Source organism: Oreochromis aureus, linkage group 5, assembly GCF_013358895.1.
Source record: "Oreochromis aureus strain Israel breed Guangdong linkage group 5, ZZ_aureus, whole genome shotgun sequence".
Taxonomy (NCBI): domain Eukaryota; kingdom Metazoa; phylum Chordata; class Actinopteri; order Cichliformes; family Cichlidae; genus Oreochromis; species Oreochromis aureus.
Genome location: NC_052946.1, coordinates 22,846,525 through 22,864,501, shown reverse-complemented (window position 1 = coordinate 22,864,501; position 17,977 = coordinate 22,846,525). Strand labels below are relative to the sequence as shown.

General features: G+C 40.0%; 2 protein-coding genes across 3 annotated transcripts in view; one reads left to right on the top strand and one right to left on the bottom strand.

The window, feature by feature from the left end:
• Window positions 1-17,977, top strand: part of sirt4 (sirtuin 4) — a 700,781-nt gene that overhangs the window by 61,544 nt on the left and 621,260 nt on the right. The gene's annotated exons all lie outside the window — the stretch shown is intronic.
• The window catches only part of atg7 (ATG7 autophagy related 7 homolog (S. cerevisiae)), a 59,069-nt gene continuing 41,901 nt past the window's right edge, over window positions 810-17,977 (bottom strand). For both annotated transcript variants that reach the window (XM_031731402.2, XM_039612250.1), the window contains exon 19: window positions 810-1,910. In XM_031731402.2, coding sequence (XP_031587262.1) covers window positions 1,878-1,910 — 33 coding nt within the window. In that variant the 3' untranslated portion in view covers window positions 810-1,877. The remainder of the gene's footprint in view (window positions 1,911-17,977) is intronic.

The following is a 17,977-nucleotide window of genomic DNA, read 5'->3' as shown; positions in this document are numbered from 1 at the left end:
TGCATGTTTTGCGTTGTTGGAAGATTTTGCCTCTAGCCCATTCTGTCTTGCTTGCCATTTCCAAAAGAGTTCATTTTAAAAAAAATATAAGTAAAACAATATAAGTCCCCATTAGTCATGGGCTAGCAGGCAGGTACAATTTCAAACAGCACGTAAGCAATAGTCTTTTTTTCATGACTTTTTTCGTCTATGGATGGGAAATGAGTGAAGTAAAACTATCAGTCAGCATTTGTTGAATTTGCTGTTGGAACTGATTAAACTGTAGATTGTTTTTGTGCTGCGGATCATCTGCTTTGGTGCCAGGCAGCGAGGCGTAGATGATCTAACAAGCAAATGAGTTTTGGGGATGTCACTCCTAAATATGTCACCACAGATCCCATCTGTTGAAGTCGTTTTGCATTCTTAATCAAGTTAACATGAAAATTGAGCAAATAAATCAAAGAGGAGTCTGTCTTTACTCGGACTGCACCACATTTTCCAGGTCTTTTTTGAAGTGGAAGTAGCATGTACTTAATGGTAGTAATACTCTGAACTGTAATAAAATTTCTATCAAGATTTGTGGCTCTGTGTCTCCTACTTAAAAGGTTTTGGCAGGCCACCTTTTTTGTACGTTAAAGTAGCCTTGATGAACAATAAAGTGCTTTTAAACCACAGTCTGACTGTGTGGGTTTTTGTCTTGTAATTGTTTGGTGTGTTTGTGCTTGGGAAATGGTTACGAGAGTTGCTTGAAAAGCGACAAACAGCTTTTTGGAAAGATTGAGCTAAAGTAAGAAGGATATTGTTGCATAGCGACATAAACCTCACAGATGTTAATACAGAAATAATGGATTTTATTCCAGTTTTTTTTTAATACAGAAGAGAAAAACAGCTCAGAGATTAATCAGAAAACAAACCGGATCCTTTCTCATGATTAAAACTCGAGTCAGTCTCAGTCACTTTCATAAATATCCAAGCATTTGTTAAAATGTACATGTGAATACACTGAATACATTGCGAATCACTGCAGATGAGACTTCCAGGACAATGCAGAGGTAAAAATAAACAAAAAAAACAGTTACACAAACACGTACATGCATCAACACCAACAAACCAAGAGCAACAGTTTCCACAGTTCTAATTATATCACAGTAACACATCTGTATGCAAGTCCTCTCTGAGTGAAAGCTTCATAGCAACAAAGCTGGTTTAAGCATCACTTCTACTGTACGTGTCACAGCCTCTAATCAAAAGACCCAAAAAATGGACGAATCTGCAGAATTGTATTTTATTTTCAAAACTTATCCGAAGCTCTTTCTCAAACTGAATGAGTGAACAGATGTCGTAACTGCCTTGCCAAAGATCTCTCCAGTAAAATCATTAAATGTGTTGATGCAGAGACCTTGGGAGTGGATTGAAACTGTGGCACTTCAGAGAGGTTTCTTGGTGTTTTTAGACTCTTTAGTTCCAATATTTTTTGCAGGTTTTGTTGTGTTTTTGTTCAGGGACTTAAAGTGTGTTTAGACAACAGCAGGTGATAGGAACAGGTACATTCTTTAGTAAGTTCAACAGTTTTACATATCAAAAGCAAAACAAAAAATCAAAACTTGTTCAGGCTTTCAGTTTTTGTTTTGTCTTTTTCTTAATTGCTTATTATTTAATTAGATTACTTCCCAGCTCTGAAGATCTGGGTCATCTTGAATCCAAATGAGGACTATTAGGAATTCTAAAGCTTTTTAACAGCCTTTTTAAAGCGTTTATTTATTTATTTGGTCATGTGCTTGGTGTTGATTACGTAAACAACTTGGTCTTTGTAAATACAGGATTTATTTTAGAAAAAAGAAAGTAAAAAGTATGGATGGATGTGTTTAGTCCTTCTGAGTGCTTGCTCCGCCAGTTCTTCAGATGCTCTCATCATCGCTCATGTCCCAAATCTGATGAGAAAGACAAAAAACAGGAAAAAAAAAAAAATCAGCAAAGACAAAAAGAGACAAAATTAACACATCAGTTATGTTTGTGTTTCCAGAACAGCATGTGTTAAAGGGATTCCTGTAGGGACGGGTAGAGCAGCTCTCAGGAGACACTGATCAATGATGCAACTTCAAACATTTAAAAGCTTAAAAACTTTGCTTACTATTCAGGTTCTTGTATCTACAAATGAGCTGAGCAAAGATATTTCAAAATGTGTCTTGCAGAAGTGCACTTGCTCGCGTGCATTGCCATTTGACCATATTGCAAAGCCTATCTGCACAACCAGCACTGATTGTTAAATCATTCTGCAGTAATATCTTTTACAGGAAATTTCTGCTATAACCAAAAAAAAGAGTGAGCCCTGGAACACATGCTATGTTCCCCATGGGGTTCTGGTGCCTGTACTGTGAAATATCTTCACCGTATATATTTCCATCATCATCATTGTTGTCATCTGGCATAACTAAATCGAACCACTAAACCATAGGTGGTCACACCATGGTTAATCAACCAGGGTTTCCAAATCTAGCAGTAAGAGGACTGAAGCATAAACTGACCAATCGTAATCATGGACACAGAGTTTCTCACAAGAACAACAACCTATGGTCCAAAACAAATATGAGGAATTTAAAACTAAGAAAAGCTGGAAAAAAATGCCAACAATGTGAATGTTTATGCTTATCATCACTTCAGTCATCTGTATACCTGACAACAGTGAGTAGCCTACTTATGTCTATGAACACATTCATCCAGGAAGACATTAACACAGGATGGGCAATTAATTTTCCCAAGCTAAGCTAAACTCGATTCTGCTTGATATCAATTTGATCTCTTTTTAAGATGTTGCCGCGGCCCTCCACAACAGTCCTGCTTTTTCATGTACACTAAGATTTCATTTTCCCAGTAATCTGTTTAAAATATTTCTGACTCAGATAAATGGAGTACCAGGAATTACATACCCCATCATTATAGTGCAACCTACACGCAACACAATTATGACAGAAATGTGATGCGACTTCCGGAAGTGACGCAATAAAAGACACACACGCACACACACTCACACACACACAGCTGAGCTGCCTCTTCTGCATGAGTCTGTCAGTAAACAACAGCGGCCTTCACATGGCAGCAGAAGTCTTCACATTCTTCCTCTGTCAGACGTAATTCGCATACCTCTGACACTTTCTGGAATGTTACACACACAACCACAAATACGCGCAATTCTGACACATACACACAGTGTCCTCTGAAAGCACTGCTTCGCGGCTTTCAACGCTGAAACGTGAAATTCATGGAAGAAGCAGAAATCCAACAGGTTCAAATGGTTTTTAAGTAAAGCCCAGTCTCTTTGATTATCGCCTTGAACTAACTGAACTCTATGAAGGTCATTTAGAACAAGGTCACACATCTTCCAAGAGCAGTTGCAATGAGTATTATTTTTTTTATCACATATAAATTCAATCAATGTGTGTTTTTTTTATTATTTCATTTTATGCTTTTATTTTATTTTCACTGTTGCATGATCAACTATGTTTAAATTAATGTTCAAATTTACATGAATAAAAAAATAATAGCAATTATTACATCAACAGTGTAATAATTATTGCACCCGTCCTTTAATGTAGCATTTTCTATGTCAAAGAGAAGAGAAACTATAAATATAGACATTATATAGAAGCTCACAGTAAAGCTCACCCACAGTAAATCTAAGGGGAAGAGAACGAGAGGAGGGGGAATGCTCAGCACTGAGGGGCTTTGCCACTTAGCTACTTACACTATACATTTAGATTTGGCTGGTTTATGTGAAACAATCAATGTCATACACCAATTTACTGCAAGCATAACCCTCCCTGCACACTGGCCTCATTAAAACAGAGACTGACCTATTTTAGATTCTGACAAATGTCCAGAGGAGGGGAAACATCTCTCACAGAAATGGATGCAAACAAATAAATCATTACTGATGCCTTGTAGCTTAACAAAGGTGTTGGAGTTGTATCCAAGACAACATCATCCTGGTGTGAACATCAGCAGGTTTATTTCTGCGTGAATGCAATGAAATATATTTTCTCGCAGTCGGAAAATTCTTCTTTAAATTATGGTTTTTGGAATAGTTAACATTTAGGGAAATGCACTATTATTGTTGTTTTTTGTGTGGTGCCAAGTCCAACAGTACTGTGTTACTCAACTGTAAACACAGATAGCTTAGCATCTGCAACTGGAGAAACTGACTGGCTCGGTCACTTGGGGAAAAAAGGCTCCGCTTTAAAACAGTGTTTAATGTGTGTCAAACAGAGATGCAAAAACATTCAGCTTGTGTGTTGTAGCTGATGTTTTTTGCTCTAACTATTGCTTGACCACCAGCGGTTTAGCCTTCCACCTAGCAGCCTTTGTGCAATCAGCTTGTGCAACAGCACGTCTCTGTTTGGTACCAAACCTGGCAACGTCACCATTTTGGAGATTTTGACACGGCTAAAAGCGGCAGCTTCATGTCTGAATGAGCACTCGGGGGTCACTTTTTTTTAAAAGTCACTGCAACAGCATTATGAGTAACTTTCAGGAGAAGTCTGAACCACATGTACAAGCAACCCCCTCCACCCCTCCCCGAGAGGGACATCAAATCCTGATAGACAGAATCAGAACAGAGCAGACTGATGAAACCATAAGAGCGTCACCGACCAAAGACCAGGTCTAAAAGTGTTTTCTCACTTTGCAAAGAAACAGTTTTCCCTCTCCTCCCTACAAGTTAAGCCAGGCTTAGCACAGCTTGTCTCCAGCTATTAGCAGCCCAAGATTAGTCCTGTTTTGTCACCTTACTACAGACAGAAAGATTAATAACTGTACTTAGATTTACTTGTATGTAAATCCCCCCATTTTAAACACCTTAGCTGCCTGAGGACACCAGCTTTACTTTAATGAAGAATTTATTGATACCTGAAGGAGAAAGTTCACATTTAAATCATAAGCAGTTATAAATATGGGCCACTGAGTTCTGTTTTGGCAATGCTATACTATAGTCTCTTTGAGCCAGATTCCTCCACTATTTTTCTTTCCTCCTCATCTGACTCTATTTAAACAAGAATATTTCAGTGATGCTTTTACTTTAGCTTTGCCTGACATACCTGCTTTGACAGGGAGGTAGTGCTACACACAGTAAGGACCGCAGGTGCTCCTGTGGCTAAAAATCATGTGTGCCAGCAGAAAAAGCTGTCCAACCTGTTCCACAGCAGCTCTGCCACTACTGTATATACGGTCTTTAGCAAGTTTTCACAAAGCTTTTCCCCCCTCATAAACTAAGTGTGGAAAATCAAGGACAAATTTTTATAAAAGCTAGATTTTCTGCATTTCTGCTCCACTGCTGCTGGGTAACAGCCATCAAAAGGACAGCAAGCAAAGAGCTCTTTGAAAGGGAGTGACACTGGAGCCCCTCTCTGGATGGCTGCCATGCCACACTGATGGCGAGTATGTGGGCCTGTGTGAAATCTTTTCCGCAAAATGGAAAGGGGGTAGAGGTAGAAGAGTGAGGGAGATTTTGTGTGTGTGTGTGTGTGTGTGTGTGTGTGTGTGTGTGTGTGTGTGTGTGTGTGTGTGTGTGTGTGTGTGTTGGGCGGGGGTAAACCTTATGTAACACGAATAGCTCCAGCAAACTGAAGCCAACAACTTTACTACACTCTTTCGAGCTCAACTGAATACTTGGGATGTTTCTCAACCATTGGAACCCACCTCTGTTGCTGCAACGCATAAGCAGATTTCTGTAAAGCCAAGATCGAAATAAATCACTTCTCAGCTCTGTCCAATTAGGGAACTTACTGAAGCTCAAACTCCTTCTTGCATCATTCACATGTACAATCACACCTGTTCAGCTGCTTGTTAACGCAAATATCTACTCAGCCAATCACCCGGCAGCAACTCAATACATTTAGGCATTCAGATGTGATCAAGGAGATCAAGGAGATCACATCTGAAGCCAAATTTCAAACTGAGCTTAAAAATGGGGGAGGAAAGGTGATTTGAGTGACTCTGAACATGGCAAGGTTGTATTTTCCATCCTGAGTCTGAGTATTTCAGAAATGGTTGATCTAGTGGGATTTTCTCATGTGACCATCTCTTAAGTTTACAGAGAATCGTCTAAGAAGAGAAAATACCCAGTGAACGGCAAAAACCAAGGTATGGAAACAAGTATCTCTAAATGCACAACAGAACAGATGGGCACACAGTAGTGAAAGACAGCTAGGAACAGGGAACTCCAGTTATAATTTACATGGCTCACTCACCAAAACTGGACAACACAAAGTTGGAAAAATGTTGCCTGATATGATGAGTCTAGATTTTTGTGCTGCTCGAACCAGAATCTAGTGTTGCTGACAAATCTGCAGTAATTGTGTGCTATATGGAACCCAATGAGAATCAATAGGAGAATCGATACGTGACAGTGATAATGGAATCAGAATCGCTCTATTCTTATTAAATCCCATCCTTAGTAAAGACCCTACAATAGTACAGAGAAAACCTCCACATTTAAAGGACTTCCTTTGATCGAACACTTGGTGAAAGTGGGACGGAAAAACTGCCTTTTAATAGGAAGAAACCTCGAGCAGAACCAGGCTCAGGGAGGGGCAGCCACCAGCCTATTTTTATGTCTTGCTAGACTTGGTGCATGTTCAACTTTTATCACCATAAAAAGCTGCGTGAGAAGGTAAAACTTGACTCATCTAACAGCTGTAAGAAAGCAAGAAGCAGGATTCAATTTTTCTTTTTTCTTTTTTTATTTGAAGGAATAAATTAATCCGAAAAATATCAACAATAAAACTAATGACTGCTTGCAGCTCAAGCTTTAATTATATTTGTCTTGGCTGTTTGACCTCTACTTCACACACACACCCTCAAAGGAATTGGCAACAACACAATCAATGAAACATCTTTACCTTTGAAGCCGCCTTATCGCTTCAAGACCTTGAGCCACCGCAGGTTTGAAAACAAAAGGATTGCAGGATGTTTCATAACATCCAACAGTAAGCTGCATGTAATCATTGTGCGAATGTGTTTGTAATCAGTTGGGCTCCGGCTGATATGACAACTATAATCCAGGCTAGTTGTTGAGACAAGGCCGGGATCTGATCAGATAGTGAAGGCTTTAGCTGGAAGCTGAGGCTGGTAGAATCACAGCCAACTCTCTGCTGCTGCTGATTGTTGCTGCTACCCCGCAAATGGAGCACAAGCCTCAGCATGAAGGGCAACGTTTATCTCGAAAACTAGTGCCCGAGCTACAGTGTTTACTGCCTGAAATCACAGTTTATCAGGGAGAAACTTTTCAGATCACTGTCATTTCACTGACAAGGGTTGCTGCTCCTTAGGAGAGCCAATCCAAAATACTGAGCCAACTTACAGGAATAGTTCCTAAGTGCGGGTGGCCCCAGTGGGAATCCAGCCTCTAAAGTCATTCAACTAGCTAGTGCTACACAACCACTGATGGGCTTTGCTATTAAACACACATCTGTTTTACATATTAGGACTGACACCAAAGCACAAAGTGCAAAGTCGAGCTTTCATCATGGAGACTGGCTCCATCTGATATGTAATTAGAGGACCACACAGACTGATGTGGTTTATGGCTGCTGGATACAACACTGACTGTGCGCTGTTGGTTGAGGAAGAAGACGAGGGATATCCAGTTGGAAGAAAATCTTTAGTTGGTGTAGGTGATCTTGGATAGTTCATAAAAGTATTTACAAACCTCTGTTCATATATCTGTCTATACACAGTGTGGCCTCTCATTGGAGGGCATTTAGGCTGTATGTAAACTATGCTAGTGGGACATTCACTTATCAGATGAAAAAAAGAAAAAAAAACTGAAACAGACATAACAAAAACATGATGGAAGTGGTACTGATAAAACATTTTACAACACCTCCATTTCTGTGTAACGTCTCAGCATATCCTAAAAGCTTAAAGCGTAGAAAAAAAAAACATTCAAATTTTTTAAGGGTGAACTGTTGAACCAGAAATACTGTTTTTTTGTACCATAAATCCAGACTTAGGATGAGTCCGAAGTCTGGATTTATGGTGTGCTCCTGAATAAGTCGGAAATTCCGGGTTCCTACTGGGAAATTATTTGTGGAACGTCCCCTCAACTCGGATTTCCCACTCGGAAAGTCGGAGCAGACCAACACACCCCAAGGTTTGCAGAGATGCTGCAGGAAGGTTTAATCCAACACAGGAGTGCTACTATGCTGATGCACAAACATCAGGATAAGCTGCAGGTTTTTGGAAACAAGTTCCACAGACATATGAAGGTAAACTTGGCTCTTTTTTTTGTCATAGTGAACAAAGATTTGCGGTGCTACATGCAAAAAAAAACAACAAAAAACAACAACAATCCGCATAAGGTACATAATGGCACCTCCCAAAGAGGTTTTGGCCTTCCCCCAAAGGAAAATCTCCAGGACTGTATGAAAATGATTTTTTATAACTGCTATTTTTTTTTTTTTAAGGGTTTTCATTAACTCAAGCAGAAAATCGATTTTTATGCATCAAATGACCACAAAAAACAGGAAAACACATGGACTTCTGTTAGCAAAGTAATACAGAGTCTTTAATACAGAGTCCCTCAGGGAGGAGCAGCCATTTGCTGTGACCGGCTGGGGGTGAGGACAGAGGGAGACAGGATAAAAGACACACTGTGGAAGTGAGATGGAGATTAATAATAACTCATGATTAAATACATGAAAAGTGTGAAAAGAGGTGAGTGTAAATATATAAGCTTTATCTAAAAGGAAAGTTTTCAACCTAATCTTAAAAGTAAAGAGGGTACATCATACATCTTGATGCATGCTCAAAAATCCAGGTAAAGAAACCCTAGGACGTAGCATTTTCAGTGGGAGAAACATTTCATCACTCATCTAAGTGGCTTCTTCAGCCTCAGCTGACTCCAGGTTTCCCCGAACTTATAAACAGTTCATTTGCATAATGACTGAAACTAGCACCACTGACGAACAATGGACTGTGAGGTCAGTTTCTTGCATACTGTCATGACCACTGATCAGCAACCACCAACCACATCATGGCAATCCTCACGGCACTTAACAGCGTACACTATACTACTCTGTTTGTGCCGGGGGACCCAATCCTTGGGGTGGACCAATTTTGCTACAGCGTGTTGCCTCTCAGCTGTTCCAATACTCCTGATACATAAACGATCACTAAGCAATCACTTAGTGATCATAAGTGATCCAAATGAAGCATCATGCTACATGATATGGAATAAAACATCTTAGAACATTATATGACTTTTAAAAAAATTTATAGATGATAGAAAACAAAGGGATCAGTGGAGTATTTGTGCGTTGCAGAATAGGTTGGCAACAAGTCTGTTGGGAGCCAGTAATTATTCAGTTGCTGCTATTTGTGATACATTATGACTCAAGCGCAATTTATAGGAAAACCGTGCTTGAAATAAACTTTGGTTAAATAAATCTGGGTTTGTAAACTTATTGTGTCATATTCCAGCAACAAGATCAAACAGGATTAAAAGTGTTAAACTCCTTTTGACTCTTTCGTAACACACTTGAAACAGTCTTGCACACACACAAATACACAGGCAATACATAAGTGCATGTGTGTTCCCATTTTCAGGCAAGAAAATGACATCATAGGATACTATGCAACACCAACTGTTGGTGTATTCCCAACAACATTCCTGAATTCCTCTGTGGTATTTCTTCACCATGTGGGCAGTCTGTCAATTCTGCAAGTCAATTTTGGTCTGGGGGTTTTACTGGTTGAGAGACAGTTTAAAGTAGAGTGAAAATGTCAAGACAAATGCAGGAAAGAGAAAGTTTAGAAAGAAATGGAACAATAGCAGAAAATATCTGTCCATTTACTGGTTGATCTTTGTTTCTACCTTCAGCTATGGCCACAAACTTTAGGTAGCGACTAAAGGCATAAGATAGCCGAGACAAATATTGGAAATTAGCTTCCTCCAAAGGCTTTAAGGGTTCAGCCTCTGAAACAGGGTGTGGAAATCATGTATTTGGCAGGAGCTCACGGTAAAGCTGCTGCTCCTCCACATCAAAAGGAGCCAATTGATGTGGTTTGAGCATCTGACTAGGATGCTTCCTAGGTGAGGTGCTTTGGGCATGTCCAACCAGGAAGTGACCCCGGGGCAGACCCAAGACACGCTGGAGAGATTATGTTTCTAGCCTGGCTTGGGGATGCAGTAGAAGGTGGTCTGGGATTCTCTGCTTAGACTGCTAATGAGATTTTTAAAAATGGATGGAGGCAGCAGGTAGTGTGCGCTGACACAATAAGCAGAACTGTCACTGGTATTGCTTGGAAGTAAAAACACTCATTCGATAAAGTAGTTCCAGATGACTCGGTGGATATAAGATGTCGGGACTAAGAGATACAGATTCAAAGCAGTACATGTGTCAAACCAGGATGTAGATTTGGTTTGCTTAAACGAGAAACAGACCACAAGACTGTTTAAATATACTGAGTGTAAACATCTCACAACTAGCAGCTATTTCCACAGATTTTTTAAACTCTTGACAGTCATACTGGGTCACACAAAAACACTATAATTACAGCAAATTTAATTCCGTGTACCAATACTGAAATTCTGGGAACTTGCATAAATGGGAGCAGACTTCACCTCTGTACAAATTTTTACTATTATGTGACTGGTTCACACAAGGAGCATTTGTGTCTATTTTCTCTGCTATAAAAACACCAAACAAGTATGTTCTAACGTGCACTTTATAGTCCTCTTCCCGCCTGAAAAACACTGTAACCTGAGGAAAAACCTCAGGACCTTAATAACTATGTAATTCTGCAGCCACATGGCACCACACTGTATTCCTTAAGTTAACGAAAACTAAAGACATTCCACATCTGAAGGGTTTGTGTACTACTGTACAGCTGGACCATTTCAAAACCCCCTCGTTTTGAAATGATCACTACGTGTGCTTCCATTTCCTGCAGCAATCCCCTGTGTTCTTTCTGATGTCCTCTTTGTTCCAGGGCTGCAGCTCTCATGGGGGAGCTCGGTGAACATGGCGTGTAATTGGGTGTGCATGGGTACACAATCTATTCACTGGGACTTGAGACAGGAAAAGGAAAAGGGGATGGGTGGAGACAGGAAAAGGAGGGGAACCTACTAACTTAACCTGCCCTATCAGTGACACATATCCTATGTGTAGATTACATTAAAAGAAAAAGAAAAAAGACACTAAAAGCCAATGACTTTTTATTAAATAATGACATTTGTTTTTTCTACAAAAAATAAACACTCTTAACACTAAAAATATAAATGATGCGAGGATAATCTGTATATGAAATGACAGCTTTAGGGTATGAAAAAGTAAAGCAAATCTATTCTTTCCAGCAGAGTGCGACTTCTCTCACTCCAAAAATAAAGATCATTTTGCTTCCTTGATCTGTAACCTCAGTAAACACTTTACTGATGAGTTTATGTTCTCAATTCCCAGTTTCATGTCTTTTTGAGTGTAACAAGATGCTCATTTTGTAAATTATGGTCCCCATCAGAGTTAAAAACAAAGGACAAAACCGGATATTCTTTAGGGTGGGCCTATCACTCTACTCTAAAACTGTGCAGTGTATCTCAGTTTCTCTCTCAGATCCATGTGTTTGTCATGTCCGGTTTCATAACACCAAGTTCGCAGGAGCCAAAATGCCTCACTTGAGGTTTTCAACACACGATTTCACAAACCACTGGTTTATGTCATGGTTACCAGTTCCATCTTTTATATGCAGTCTATGCTTTTGTCTCTGTCGTTCTGCTGTCGTGGTTTACTGAGGTACTTACTAGAAATAACACTGGGTGTGACGCTATAGGACACCTCACTGAATAGCAGTGTTGTGACTCCAGCACTCACAGACATCACTGCAGTGCTACAGGAAGCCAGCTCAACTTTCATCATCTTACATCGATGCAGTGACCCTCGCAGGCATCAATTTGTAGCTTCATACCAATGGAAATGTAGCAGAACTCGACCAAGCTGCCATTGCACTTCAGTAACACTGTTGGACTCATTATGAAATCCAATGCTTTTTTTATTCCACGTATGCTTCTTCCCAATTCAAAGGCCCCGTAATCTTACTTATTTATAGCCTCTAGTTGTCAGACCTGAAAGGCTCAAGTGTCGATGTTTGAGGCACTTTTCCCTCACAAAGCTTCTTCTACATCCAGCGTGGATCCAAATTTGGTGACTCCTCTGTAGCTTAGGAAACTTTATGGGGTTCATTTCCTTCTGAACTTGACAAAAATGTTAACCAATACCTAATTATCTTACATTTATTAGGTATTTAATGCAATCGATAAAGGAATGCTACTTGTATGGCTCACCAGTAGCTGAGGGAAAATGTGGCTAAAAAGACTGGGGGGAAAAAAAAAGGTTTAAACCCAGGTCATAATTTTGTTGAATGACAGCAGTGTGTTTTACAATAGCTACACAAAACAGCCCAGTTGTTAAAAGTGTAGCAATTACATTTGGAGACAGAGGGAAAATAAATGACACAAGGAAAAATGGGAACAACAGGACAACTAAGATGAAGCTCGAGAGGAGGTTGAAGAAAATAAACGTCAGGCGGAAAGTGAAGGATAACATGGATGGGAGTGAAAGTCGTCTGACGCAAGTTAAAAAAGGGAAAAGAGATGGCTTAGAGGAGCTCTCGTGGGAACGGCGTTAATGTTCAGGTCCCAGCTGAGGTCACGTCCCCTTGGCTGTGTTTTCATAATCTCCCGCGTCTTGGGGTAATCAAACAAAGCAGTGGCATTCTCAATACTCGACCCAGATAACAAACTTTGGACCAAACCCTTTCACGGAGAACGGACAAACCAGAAGCGATGTAGCATCCTCTTTTCATTTCCTTTGCTACTTTTCACTCTCTCTTTTCTTTACTTTAAGTCAGCCGGAGTCTGCTGCCACCACCTCCACCTCCCCCTTTTCCCACTTTTTCTGTCAGAGTCGTGAAGGCCAGCAACAACAACAAATGGAGCCTCTCTCCGCTGGGTGTGGTGGCCTGCAGAGCAACAGCTGGGTTCTGTTGTTTCTCCTGAGACACCAACAGGCTATTCGCCCTTCTTTGCAGGAGGACTGTTCTTCCATGTTCTTAACTTTTTTCTTAAATATTAAGGGGCTTAAATTTCCCGAATGTCTTCTTTTTCCAGGGGCAGTGACTTTCTACCTTTCTCTGAAATGTTTCCCTAGATCGAAACCATTTTTGAAAACAACATTTAGTTCGACAACTGAGATATCCTCTTTCCTTTAAAAGTCTCTTGCCCCGTCTGCCTTACTCTACTTTTCTGTCCTTTCTCTCACTGTCAGCCACTGGCTATCGTTCTCCATCTTCCGCTTCCCTACGTTTTTCCCCGTTCCCTGTTCACCATTTCCCAGTGACACATTTCCTGTACAGCAGAGGTTATCAACACATTTTAGAGTCATAGCAGGGTTAAAAAAAAGAAAAGGGTTAAAAATATCAAATTTAGCTACATAGTAAAATATATAATAGTACGCTTGAGAAAAGTCCTTTTACAGATTGCGTATGACTTTTAAAAACTGGTTTTCGCTGTTCAGTTACAGCTGTTATGACAGTGACAACTATTATTTGTGTGCCACAGCTGCAGTACAATTAAAACCTTTAAAAGTTTGAAGCCTCTGTTTAGATCAGCTGCAGTCGCCTTTGGCGAGGCATTAGCATGTGTGTGTGCTACCAGTGTAATGAACCATTTTTGAGGGTGCAACTAACCAAATGGCAATAACAGATCAACTTCAGAGGCGGTGTGTGTGTGCCCTGCCAGTTCAGACCTGCCCTACGTTTAATTAGAACTGTGAGTCAAAGCCCAACTTGTGGTCAGAGCAGCAATCAAACACTAGCAGGGCCCCATGGGCACGTGCACTAATACACACACGGGCTTGGGTAAGCGTGTGCACACATTCACAGATCCTCTCACGCACTTCTGCCTAACAAAAACCCTCAACAGAATGCAAATTATGAAACGAGAACTCTTTTATTCTCCGTGTTAAAATCTGCAAATTGTCAAATTGAGAGCAAATACTATTCAAACCAGTCGTTATACTGTAGAGCAGCAATCCCTGCGCACAAATACAGACACACACATACACAAATGTACTTAATAGAAGAAAAGAAGACAAAGTGCCTAGTAAACCACAGTTGAGGCAATCTTTTGATCTGATGCTAAGCACAGCAGACAGTCACAGTCTTTCATTACAAGGGCTTTGCACTTTGCGAATCAGTCACTGCCAACAACTTGGTTAAAACTTCACAGATGAAGAAAAGAAACAAAGTCAGTCAAACATTAGCCAAAGTCTGTCTGTGAGCGTTAGTCGTAGTCTCACACTCACAGATAGCAGACAAAGACAAATACACTATATGTATAGATACATGCTGTATGCAAATCATGCAGTACTTATCGTACGTGCACCCGCGCGCGCATGTGTGCGTAATTATCAGAACCCCGGGCTCGATGTTATCACTGCTCTCCATGTGCTCGACAGAACGGCATCGGGAGAAAAGATAAGAACCGGCACTGTGGCCAGATGTCCAATGTGTGCATGTGTGCAATTCCTTTTCAAACCAGAGCTCCTGGGCAGATTACCTGTGACCAGCAAGGCAGGCCAGAATCAGGCTACAAGATTCTCTCTCTCTCTCTTCGTCTTACACACGCACACACACACACACACACACACACACACACACACACACACACACACACACACACACTCTCTTATCTCTGTCTTTGATGCAGCTGGAGATTTTTACTGTGTTTGCCAAAACCAGAAAATGAGGACAAAAAGCCCTGAACTCAGACAGAATCCATGAAAACACTTTAGACTTATATATACACACAGCAGCTATCTGTGTTCATATGAATGTAAAACTGATCGTTTAATTATTCTTGACATTTTTTTTTTCATAGGAATTTCTGTATGTTGTAGTAGTTGTGCGTAACAGAAAAATAAAACTCTGAGGGGGTTTGATGTTAGAAACACTCCTGAATGGTGATTTCGTCATGTGTTAATACATCTGTGTATGCCAGGTTTCAGCATGTCAAACAATAGAATATGTACTGGGCACAATGTGTGCTTACATTCTGATAACATTCACTTCCTTTGGTTCCAGCTGAGCTGTATTTAGTTGGATACAGATGGCACATTTGACCTTCATTGGAAAGGTAAACATCCATTAAATTCAGCGTCGGTATCTCCAAACTTTTTGTCCTTAGTGAGGAACAAAACAAAGTATTTGAATTAAATTACTCACCCTGAAAGATGAGATTGGACCCAATATGTAGTGATGTTGTCTAATACCAGTTTCAGTATCAAGGAGGATGAGATTATTATAAAATATTATAATCCAACCTTCAAATGAAAAGTGTAATAACTTGTTATGTCGTTAAATATAATATCATTGGTTTTTTAAACTTTAAAGCAGTTTCAGTAACAATGCATGAAAAAGAGAAGACCCCTTACTTATATCACTGCAACTGCAGTGCCACAGTCTCCAGTTTGAACAGTGAGGGGAAAAAGGAACAAAAAAAACCCCAAAACAAACAATCACATGACAAAAAAGTTGGAACTTTTTCAATTTTTGCTATAATCAGACTTCATCCAGCAAAGATGAAGGCATTCTTCATGGAACTTTATATTAGACACTTAGTAACCCGTCCACAGCATACCCTGCCTTCTGTCCCTCATCACCCTGAATTGGTTAAGCAGCAGAAAATGGACAGATGGTAATATAAACGGTTTTATATTCAAAATTATGCATTTATGAAACTGGGCTTCCAGGACACACTTATACCTAAAACAACACTACCTCATCATCCGTTAATAGATGGCAGAACATCTATTTTTCTAAATGTTACATGGCTCGCCAACTTGATTCAATTTTATTTAATTTGATAGCGCCAAATCACAACAACAGTTGTCGTCTCAACTTATTTTACATTGTAAGGTTAAAACCCTACAATTACAGAGAAAAAGCCCCAATGATCAGACGACACCCTATGAGCAAGCACCTGGTGACAGTGGGAAGGAAGAACTCCCTTTTAACAGGAAGAAACCTCTGGCAGAACCAGCCTCAGGGAGAGGCAGCCATCTGCTGTGACTAGTTGGGGAGTAACAATAAAATGTACATCTTTTTGCTTTTCAAAAATTGTGCATTATTTAGTTTTTTCTCACTAGTTTAACAAAAAAAAAAAGGTATACAAAAAAGAAAACAAAAACCAATGACAGTGGGTTTTGACACCATGAGAAAAACATAATATAGGGGTTGTCATATCAATAAATAATTCAAGAGTTTTTTTGAGTTCTAGCAAATAAGTTATTTTGTATTGGGACTAAATAATACTAGAAAAAAATAGGATAATAAAATGTTCATCTCCAATAAGATAATGTCCATGTTAAAAAAAAAAAAAAAAAAAAAAAAATTTAGTATTCACTTGCATAGCTTAGCTGTACAGCAAACCAATCCACATGTAAGCAAGTGGTGTTGGGGTGCTTTCACAAGTGACAGTCCACTCCAAAAGTGCAAAGCTGACACAGATACAGAAATAGTTGTTAAGCTACCGAACAGGAAGGAGAGTAGGAGCTAAACAGGGACGACTAGACTACTACTCTGTCTGCTGCCACCCACCCAGTCATCTGTCCATCTGTCTGTTGCTCGCTTCCTGGCTCGAAGAAGACATCACTTTGGACTGACTGGCGCCAGAGAGGAGAAGCCATGTATAGGAACAGGGCATCTGTAAGTTTTCCCATGTAGTGAGGGAAAATCTGGCTTTATGGATCCTATTTATGACTTATGAAAATACCTCCATGTGATTGATGATTAGTAATTCTGTATGAGCTTCTTTGGGCTCAAGACACAGGACAGCTGTTCTGGGTGCCATGCTTCTCCTCCACCCCCATCCTACAGTACATCCCTTTGCAGGCTCCAATCCTGTGCATAAGGGTATTAATAAAGCCCACCAAGGGAGTAAAGTGGAGTTATTTCCGTGCCAAGAAGCTTTACAACATATCACCTGCTGTTCTTCTCACCTCTTCATCTTTATCTCCACACTGAGTGAAAAAGCTCGTAAAAATGCTAATATCAGTAAGAACAATAATAAACCTACATAGTGCTAAATCAACAATAACTCGGGTAATCTATTAAAATTGACCAGTCTTTTCTTCTTCTTATAAAACAAAATCTCTGTGTTTGTCTCTTTGTCTGCCAACTCCTCCTACATGATAAGGATTTGAGCAACCATTACAATGCCATCAAATTGCTTGGCAACCACCTAGCAACAGGCTAGGCTGAACAGTTTATTTGCCTCTATGCACCTACAACACCTTATGAAAGGATCCTATTGTTTTAATTTTATGACAATAACATGTCCATTATAACCACAAAAGTTGAATTATACGTGATAGATGACAATGTTATCATGTTGCCTAGCAATCACCTTGCAATGGGCTAAAAGAGACCATTGTTTGCATTTATACACTTACAGCACCTCATATCGTTTTAATTTCACGGCCAAACAAGAACAGGCAACAAACAATATTGCGACATGAGCATGTACTAATAAGGCAAATGGATCACTGACTGGATATTTCTTCTTTCTTCTAATGTGAACTGCATTTTTCCTGGGTATTTATATTTTGCTGAACATGGCACCTTGTAATGATGGAAACACTGAGCAGCTCTGCTAGTTCTAAGTGTCATGTTACCTCAGCTAGAGGATCAGAAAGGTGGGACGGGGCAGTTAAATGACTGATGGCCTACTGTAGCTGCCACACCTGACCCAAGTCCTGAATGACCTGCCCTGGCACAGAACAAGTATTATTCAATCCGGTAACTCTATTGAGTAAAGCAGGCTGTGGTTGAATCAAAAAGTATTCACCTTGTTATCCGTATTTGTCAAACTTCACTTGTTTGCACTACAGTATTTTCCCTTTTGTGTTTGCCAGCACTCACTGCCAGCGTCAGACAACCAAGAGCCAATTTG